The sequence below is a fragment of the Geospiza fortis genome, unplaced genomic scaffold, assembly GCF_000277835.1.
Source record: "Geospiza fortis unplaced genomic scaffold, GeoFor_1.0 scaffold167, whole genome shotgun sequence".
Taxonomy (NCBI): domain Eukaryota; kingdom Metazoa; phylum Chordata; class Aves; order Passeriformes; family Thraupidae; genus Geospiza; species Geospiza fortis.
In genome coordinates, this window is record NW_005054355.1 from 1014118 (window position 1) to 1024375 (window position 10258).

Genomic DNA, 10258 nt, shown 5'->3' on the forward strand with positions numbered 1-10258 from the left:
GGAGCGGCATCGAGCCGCGTGGGAACGCCGGGTCTAGGGATCCTCACGCCCCGTGGGTAGAGCGATGTTCTCTGTGCGAGACCATCGCGTGGCGGACACGTCGGGTAACTTAAACAAGACGTTTGTCAGCCCAGAAGGCTCAGGCCGCAGCGCTAATGGAAATTTGAGAACAGTTACTGAAGTTTGGAGTGGGGGGAATGGGTCGGGAGCGCTGGGGGACGGAGGAGGAAGTCAAAATGCCTTCTCTTTAACGACCACGAATTAAACCATCCGGGAGCTCGCCTCTAAGGTGTTTGTGTGCTACTCGGTGTTACAAAATTCAAACCGGTGTCTGAAAGCCAGAACCAAGAAAAGTAACTATTTATTTTCCTGAGGCTGTAAACTGCCAGCACATTCACTTAAGAAAAAATCTTCTGCAAGTTTGTTTGAGTTCTCTAAGACATTTTCCTGTAGCAGATTGTTTATTGTCTGAACTTCATCTGCATCTAGCACAGCTTAATTTCAGTGGAAATGTGTATTGAAATGAACTGCTCTTTCTGTTAATGAGAATGCCAGGGTAAGGGTGCCTGATAAACTACATGTGTTTACTTTTCATTTGGAAAGGTTTTACAGATACATAAAATATAAAAGGGTTTTGCTTCAGATTTGCATTCTTGTCTTTCCCTTTGCTGTTTTTAAAATTCTCTCTTTCGGCCAAAATGTGGTGTTGTACATGGAAGCAGAGGGAGAACTGCAGTGCGGGTGGTGGCAGTGGTGGTAAAAGGGCATCAGGTTTCTTTGGTCAAGTCTGTTTGTGGCTGTTTGGAAAACAGGAAAATATGATTCCAAATTACAAGTCTACTCAATGTGTGGTATCATATGTTCTTCTGCAGGCAAAAGTATGTAGCAGAAGGTCAAGTTCTGTGCTCACTTTATTCTCATTTGTTGCCTTGACTTCAGGACAATTGAGAGCAGTTTGGTTCACCTTTTGAATACAGAAATTTCTTATTTCTTCTAGATATAAAGTGCCCAGTGACTTGTGAGGGGGCAAAAGCCCTCAGCTCCCTGTAGGACTCGTGACCGAAGAGCCCACTGGGAAGGGAGAGTCAAGATGTATGGGAGGGAGACAGTTGCTGAAAGATTACCACAGGTTCCCTGTTGCCTTCAGGCACTGGGAATTACGTGTTCCCAGAGAAAAGTTGCAGGCCAGGGGAGCCAGTGAGAGCTATGACCCTGACTTTCTATCTGCACCACTTTGGGGTTCAGTTGGAGAAGACAGAGGAGCCGTGTCTTGCCATAGAGCAAGTCAAGAGGTTGTGGCCTTCCACACAGCATTGCTTCTTTCGTGGGGTGTTGGGCAGAGGGACCCTCTGTCCCACCAGTGATGTGATCCGTGGTAAAGAGCCCCTGCTCTAATTGGAAAGGATGCTTGACCCTGCCAGGATCCTTGACCTCTGCAGGAGTCTGCATTAACCTCTCTCTGGTGGTTAAACTCCAAATTGTGCCGGTGGGTGCGGAGATTGCACAGAAAGGGGGGTATCTTGGTGCTCACAGCTTGGACCCCAGCTGCTCTCTCCATCCTCAGAGCTGGGACAACAAAGGTCAGCCAAATAGCCGGAGAAGGCAACTGAATTGTCCTGAGCATGACCGTGGTTCTTGACATTGTACCACTGCCTTAATTTGGTAATTTAGCGATTGCTGGTTTAACCAGCACATCCATGAGGAAGTATAGCCAGATTGCCCCTGCACTGCAAAGAGGTTTAACCTTCTAGTGGTACCTGCTGGTGTAGAAATAGGGGTTCTCTGCTTTGCTTCAGAGGAAATAAAACTCATTTCCAGTGGTTTCAAGAGTCTGGGATGCTGAGGTACCTAACCATGGCAGTGCTGGGCAAGCAACATGCCACAGACAGGTTCTTCAAGTTGTTTTTTAGATCTTTTGAACTGAGGTCCATACTTTGGAGCTAGTATGTGACTGGGGCAGACTTGTTTTGAGGAGTAAATCGTTGAGCTGTCACAAAGCAGTGACACATGTTACCCTGAACCTGCCTTGTAACTTTTTGTTATTATAATGCATATCCAGCATTAATTTTTCTAATTGTTAAAGAAAGAATGTGCTTTCTGAACTACTGGCTACAAAGCAGGAGGTAAACAAAAGAAGATATGGCTGAATGATATTACTTGGAAATAAGTTCTAATTTATTACATTATTTATATTAGCTTTCAAACGTTTTGTGTGTGGTACTCTTTGAGCATCAGTGAGAGTCCTGGTAAATAATAATTTACAACTTGCCTTGTCTTCTTACTAGCTTGTCAAAGATTTAATTTTGTGATACTAGGTTTGCTATAGCAATTTTAAGAGAAGTAATTACTAACATTGGCAGAGGCTGTACGATTTCTGCTGATTGAGTGCCCCATCCTTGCTTTCAGCCAGGGGAACTGGTATAGTGCCATTACCTTTAGTACAGTCATGACATTTTACATCTGCTGAATTGTGGCTGATAAACTCCTATGTCTTACATATAATTGTCTTCACAAAAATAAATGTATTTGCACTTTGATAGACGAGTGTGATAACTCACTTGAAAATGTATTAAAGAAATATTTATTTTGTTGCATGTGGTGCTCTTAAATGATAGGAATATTATTCTCTCAGGCAGTCTGGTGAGTATTGCTGGTTGAAGTATTATTAACAAATACTTTTCTAGTCAAACGTAATCGTTTATTTTACAGTGGAAAGCACTTGCAATTCATATGGACACAGTGGGATTTTGTTATAAGCCAATACAATGAAAGATTGTGACAGTTAATGTGTTAACAGTGCACAGATTGTGACTGAATTACAATTACACTAAACCTTAGCTGAGGTGAAGTTTTTCTGTTGAGAGCTTCACTGTTACCATGCGTCAGAAAAGAATTTAACAGCTCAAGGACCCAGTTCAGCTCCTGGGAAAGAAATGAGGTGATTGCTGTCATCTTCAGAGTAAAGAAGGGCAAAGACACCAAGCAGCAACTCTTGTTTCTTGGATGTCTTTTCCTGTGGGCCTCTTCAACTGTAGTAATTTGGATCTATGAACTAAAATGGGGAAATAACAGTGGGAAAACACCAAATTATTTTCTCAGAAAGTAATTTTAGAACATCCTGAATATACTAAAGAATTCAAGTCAGTTCACTATAGGCTTTTATCAGATGACTTTTTTCTGAAGCAGGGAATCAAGGAAAAGGAAGGGTGGGAAAATAGGGTGTGGGTCGCCATTTAAATGCCTTTATTTTCATCTGGGATGTGGTTTGTTCCTCCCCTCATCCTCAGAAGGCACTTGAAAATGCATCTCTGACTTCTCAAGTGCCCAAAACAGTCTGTTGGGTCACCAGTGGCTCAAACGTGTTTCTGATCTTAAGAAATCCACATACAGAATCATGAAATCTGGGGATGGATTGGGTTGGAAGAGACCTTAAAGATCATATTTTTCCATCCCTCCTTACCTTGATACCTATCATTTGAAAGTGTCTTTAAAAAAATGTTCATGACCCTTGAGTAAATAAATGCTATGGTCAGGAGCTTCAGCTCTTAAAAAGTTCCCTAAATTAAGTTATTTAATTTTGGGCCCATGAAAAGTGTCCTCCCATCCAGTACAATTATTTTCTTTCCCCCCCAAAAAAAAAAAGTTACAAGTTTGGTTCACATGAAACAAGTTCTGTCCTCATGTCCATCCTTGTTTTCTTAGAAAAGTGAAAAATTGGCCATTTGCTCATCCTCAGTGCATACATTTGGGGCATAAGCACTGATTGTGAACCAAGAAAATCAGAATTTCTGGGAAAGTCAAATTTGGTGTAACTATTTTTTACTTTTTAAAAAAACCAATGACATTAAATACATGTCCTGCATATCTATGCAAAGGGAAAAAACAGTAAAGCTAACTATAAAGAAAAACAACATTTATAAAAATATGACTTGCCATGTTTATTTTTAAAAAGGTAGCAAAAGTCCAACTAATTTGAGTGGGAGGTTGGCTTTAGGATGATTGGCTTTCAGTGCATCTTCTCAATTGTAAATAGCAGAAATGTATACCATTAACTGGGGGAAGTTATTTTAAGCACTGGCAACATGCACACTGGCATCAAGACTTGACACCAACTTTCCCAGGATCTTTCCTACCTTGGATCTACATGGCAAACAAGAGCAAGGTTTAAAAGCATAGAGTTTGCTGTACTGATGTGAAGGCAGTGATGTTTGGGTTGTCTTTTGGTAGTGCAGTGTACACTTAGGTCTTTTGTAAGACACAACGAGCACTTACTGTGCACACTATGGCTTGCTGGGTCTGTTTGCCAATCTTTCTCGTGGTTCTTCTGTGTGTTTTTCAGCATGGAAATTTTGTATGGGAAAAACACCTTTGAACAGTTATGACATTGTAGTGGCATTGCCCTTGTATTTCTACATCCAGGCTGTGTCTGAGCTTACCTGCCGCTACTGAGAGAGGCATGCAGCAGTGCTCAACCTTAGTGCCCCATCAGTCACAGACCCTTGCCCCTTGCTCCTGGGTGTATGTTGCAGCTTAAGCACTGGGTGACATGGGAAGGCAGTGATATTCATGTTGCATTTGTTGATTTTATTTTCAGAGGCTGGTTTGAGAGCCACTCTCCCGAGTTAATATGCGAGGCGTGCTGGAGGTGAGGATACACAGTGCATACCCAGAGGAGTATTGGGAGGAACGTGGCTTGATCTCCCTCTTGTGGAAAATTATTGGAACTATATTCTTGTGATACTGAAGAAAAAAATCCAGCATCCATCAGGAAACAAATGATGGCAGCAGTTACCATGCCACCTGATGCTCTTGTCAGCCCTCAAGGAAATGAAGAGGTGGACTCTCTCATTGTACTGCATTATAATTACACAGGAAAGCTTATTTTAAGGGAAAAGGCAACTGATAAAATAGACCTGCCCACTATTTCATTTCTGATCCTGTGTAGTTTCATAGTCCTGGAAAACTTGATGGTGTTGATTGCCATATGGAAAAACAATAAATTTCACAACCGCATGTACTTTTTTATTGGCAATCTAGCTCTCTGTGATCTTTTAGCCGGGATTGTTTACAAAGTAAACATTCTTATGTCTGGGAAGAAAACTCTGAGCCTGTCCTCTACAATCTGGTTCATTAGGGAAGGTAGCATGTTTGTTGCCCTGGGAGCTTCTACTTTCAGTTTGCTAGCGATAGCTATTGAGCGGCACTTGACCATGATTAAAATGAGGCCTTACGATGCAAATAAAAAATACCGTGTGTTCCTTCTCATTGGTACATGCTGGCTTATTTCAATTTCCTTGGGTGCCCTCCCCATCCTCGGCTGGAACTGTATAAACAACTTACCAGATTGCTCAACAATTTTGCCTCTGTACTCCAAAAATTATGTTGTGTTCTGCATTAGTATCTTCATAGCCATTTTGGTTGCCATTGTCATCCTCTATGCCCGCATCTACATACTGGTAAAGTCCAGCAGTCGTAATGTCACCAACCACAATAACTCAGAGCGGTCCATGGCACTCCTTAGGACTGTTGTGATCGTCGTTAGTGTCTTCATTGCATGCTGGTCTCCACTGTTCATCCTGTTCCTCATCGATGTGGCCTGCAGAGTCAAGGAGTGCTCCATCTTGTACAAAGCCCACTGGTTTATTGCTCTGGCAGTCATCAATTCCGCAATGAACCCCATCATCTACACCCTGGCCAGTAAGGAGATGCGTCGGGCTTTCTTTCGCCTTGTGTGTGGCTGCCTGGTGAAATCCAAGGTGGCCAGATCTTTACCTATTCAACCCACTCCAGATCACAGTCGAAGTAAATCCAGCAGCAGCAATACCCAGAAGCCAAAAGAAGATTTCCCACCAATAAATGTTCCCTCATGTATTGCTGAGAAAAATGAATCTTCATTTCACAATGGAAACTTCTGTAAGTAAGGGACTACTCAAGACAAGTACTTTGCTGTGTTATTAGGTTTAAGCTACAGGTGTAGTTTAAATATTCATGCACTTCAGTCACAGCGGAAAACACTAACCATTTATTTAACTTTGAGAACATATTTATCAACAATCATTTGCTTTGGGTGTTCATTCAGTAACACACCTGATTCAGAAAAAGCCTTTCATGCTACCCAGAGGCCAGGAGAGAGTCCATGCACAGCTAAGGACATCAAGTGCCTAATGGCGTTGCATGCTAACGCTTCATTTGGCACCTCGTGGTCTTGCAAGACATCATTAAAACCTGTTAGAAACTTCAGCATTCACTAAAGACTGCTGACAATTGTAAGATGAGCCCAGTTATTGCCAGCTGGGAGAAGAATTCATTGCATAAGTTGGTGATTATAGTTCTCTATATTTATCTTGCTGTTGTGTTAATGGCCTATAAGTACGTGGTATAAATAGCTGTATATTTGTACAATTTCTTATTAAAAAGTAATTGATTGGTAAAAGTTTACAATATGGTAAACATTGTATTGCAGTATACAGTGTGACTAATAGTACAAATAGATGCGTTTCAATGGGGATATTTAAAATGAAGTAGTAGCTTTTAACACTCAGAAACTTTAACAAGTCATATCAATGCAGTATTTTTATTTTTTCCATTGTTATTCAAACTTTTCGTGTTTAGTGAAGGACAACATGGCAGTTGTCACTGTGGCATTTCACAACATATTTTAAGTGAGCAGTAGTAAACCATTGAGAGAGGATATATATTTGCTATTTAAAGTAGATAAAATGTGACCCCCTCAATACATGTGTAACAAGTGTATGTGTTGTTTCAATGAATATATTTTTGCTTACTATTTTCAATATATTTAAAAATGTATGTCCAACCTATATAAACCTGTGTACATTGTGAATGCACTACCTAAGCTGAGATTCTTCAGTTGTGAAAGAGAGACGTATCGTTTCAGAAAGCAGTGAACTACAGTGGGTTCCTGTGGAGTTCCTTCTTTCCTTTCTAGGCCTTACCACAGTGTGGGATTGTGTAAGAAATTCTCCCTGGGAAGTTCTGCGAGTGGGACAATGTCCCATTTTCTGTCAGTGGGATCCTATGCTTCTACCCTTTCTGGACACTTCTGCAGATGCAAGAGGGAAGATGTGGTACAGCAGGGTCATGCTGACAGGCATATCTCCGTTTATACCCAACCCTGCCTTGGATCTGGAAGGAAGGTTTATTTAGTTTGGAAGACCTGGAGCCTCAGCCCTCACCATTTGAGAGCCCATTTCAGAGAAACCTGACAACAACTTCATAGTTCATCACTGCCTTACCAGCCTGAGTACAGGTTGATGTTGAGTGTCAAAGCAGTTTCCTGAGTCCTGGAGCGGTAAAGACTTCACAGATATCTGGTTTCAGGTCCCCATGGAAGTGGCCTGTGGTACTTCCATCAATTGTACTCTATGGCTGGAGGCTTCAGTGGAGTTTGATGGGAAATTCTGGGACAAGTTCCCATTGTCTCAGTAAGAATGTATACGTCTAACTTCATTGGGCTCTTTCAAAGATTTGTGTTTAATGTCTCAAAATACACTTTGCCTTATGCACAATCAGAAGTAGTTGAGGCTTTTTTAATACACATCCTGAAAGAGCTCATCCTTAGCTTTACTCTGGTCTTAATCATTTAAACCAACAGCATTAGAGTCTTCTCAAATATGTATTGTGTATACATTGTGTATTGTATGTAGCAAAAACCTTCAAAATGTAGAGGTTTGCATTGTGATTATCTTTTACAAATTAATAGTCTGTAAATGTAGAAAAGTGTAGAAGAACAAAGAAGAATTGTATTTGAATGAAATAACTGTGAAAGAGAGTAGTTAATATGAAATAATTTCTACCAAAAATGTTCAAAAGCAGTGCACTTAGAGAAGAAGAAAAAGATAAACCAAGGTAAGCATAATATAACTATATGGATTGTAGATACAGACTGCAGGCTCTGTAGCTTTGTGAGAAATAGAACTGGTGACATTGCATTGCCATGGCTTGATTAGGTTTTTAGATTTTACATTGCTATTGGGCTGTATTGTGGAAGTTCCCCTGAAGTTGTGGCTTTTAAAACTGTAAGCTCAAATATTTGTGTACTTGTGTTAGTTGCCAGAGTGGTGGCACGTGGCAGCTTCCTTGCTATTGTAGAGCAGATAGGCCTTAGGAACACAATGATTTGAGAAAACATGGTTGCTGAACCCACACCAACCCTCATGTCAGGGATGTTACATGATTCTTATTATATAGATGAAAAATAAAAATTTTTGATGGCCTAAGTCAAAGAAGATGTACATAAAAGTGATATTTAATATCTGCGTTCTAGCCTTAGCTATTGTCAGTATTGATGCAAGGTACAAGTAATGCAAAGAACTCTACTGTTAAAGGCCATGTGATTGCTTGTTAGTACAAAACCCTTTCCTTCTACTTTGATTTCCTTCTCTTATTTTGGAGCTGTGGGGATATTTTGTTAGTTCACTAGCCTGCTGTACTTGAAGCAGATTTCTAAGATTCATGGCTTCATATGTAACACTGCTAATACAATTTACAAAGTACTTATGATTGGAGAAAAAAACTATTGTCAACACAATCTTCAGTGAGTCCATCCCATTGGGAAGTACTAGATAAGGCATAGATTGTGGAAGATTTCAGAGCAGAATTTAAATTAGGACAAGTCAAGAGTTTAACAGCAGTGGACCTTAAACAGCCAGGAAGATGACATACCCTTGAAGCTGAAAAAAGATGGAGGATATCTTCTTTCACCCTAAAATATTAGAAAATTTCTCCAAACACATCCCAGAATCTAACGTTTTATCATCCAGGATGATTTGAGCATACAGGAAACCAAATACAGTTTTCCTTTCCAATTGGTTTTACATGGAGCAAAGGCTACAAAGCCTTTCGTTCATACTATTTAATGAATTGGAGTATTTGTTTCGATTATGGATTATTAAATTAATGCAAATCTAGTCACCCATGGAGAAAATAAAGGTTTTCACAATCTGCTTTCCAAGAGTCTTTTATTGCCAACAGTCTTAGAGAATGTTTTCAAATCACTAGGTACCAGAAACATTTTGAAAACTTCTAATAAAAAAAATCTCGAACCTTTAAACTAAAGGTGTCAAGTAACAGTCATTTTTCAAAGAATTAGGAAAAGGTTTTGGCCTTCTGTGGAAAACATTCATTTAAACTCTGGGTGTTGTGGCTGAAGGCAGTACTCCAGAGGCAGAAGGCTGGCTTGGTGGAACAGGGGTCTTCTCTTGGAAATGAGACTAAAATGGAAGGTGTGTGCCCAGTGAAAGCAAGGTCAGGTGACATGGGAAGAATACTGAGATGCTATTTGCCAGTGTAGGGAGAAAATTCGTGTTGTCAAATCTCAATTGGAGGTGAAGCTGCCAGAAATGGAGGGAACAATAAAAAGAGGTACTTCAATATCAGTGGCAAAAGGCATCTTAGAAATAAAATCAGCCCATTACAGGTGAAGATGGTCACGTCACAAACAGAGGCATGGACAAGGCAGAGGTATTTAATGCATTCTTTGCTTCTGCCTTCAACACGGATAACATACCAAGGGAGGCTCTGTTCCCTGAGCTTCCAGGACCATGACTGCAAGAATGATCAACTCCCAGTTGACCCTGAAGTTGTGTGGGACTAGGTGCTCCAGCTGGATCCCTACAAATCTATGGGACCTGACTGGGATTTATTAAAGAATCCTCAAAGAGCTATTGTTGTCATTGCAAAATCTCTCTCAATTATATTCATGGGGTTTGGGGAATCCAGAGAGGTCTCAGCTGACTAAAAGGTGGAGAATGTTGTCTCAAGTTTCAAAAGTGGTAGGAAGAAGGACCCTGAAAACTACAGGCCTGTCAGTTTTGTTTCAGTGCCTAGTGAAATCATGGTCAAGATTATTCTGAGAGGTATTGAAAACCTGGAAGAGAATGCATTCATCACTCACAGCCTGCACAGCTTCATGAGAGGGAAGAGTCCTGCTTGTCAAACATGATTTTGTTCTATGACAAGGTAGCCCACTTTGTTGATCAAGGGACGCCAGCTGATGTAACCTCTTGGGGTTTCAGCAAAGCTTTTCATAGTATCTCCTTCAGAATCCTGGACAAAACGTCCAGCCCATGGCTAGATAAACACCTCATGGGGTGGGTGAACAGCTGGCTCATGGGTCAGGCACAAAGGGTTACAGTGAATGGGGTGACATCAGACTGGGGACCCGTCACGTAGGGTTCCATAGGGTCTCATCCTCAACCCTCTGCTCTTCAACATCTTCAGAAATGACATGGATGCA

General features: G+C 40.9%; 1 protein-coding gene across 1 annotated transcript in view; it reads left to right on the forward strand.

Moving 5' to 3' along the window:
* S1PR3 (sphingosine-1-phosphate receptor 3) overlaps nt 1-9058 on the forward strand; it is a 10293-nt gene extending 1235 nt beyond the window's left edge. Inside the window, exon 2 of the mRNA XM_005423568.2 lies at nt 4595-9058. Coding sequence (XP_005423625.1) covers nt 4776-5921 — 1146 coding nt within the window. The 5' untranslated portion in view covers nt 4595-4775 and the 3' untranslated portion in view covers nt 5922-9058. The remainder of the gene's footprint in view (nt 1-4594) is intronic.
* The last annotated feature ends 1200 nt before the right edge of the window (nt 9059-10258 follow it).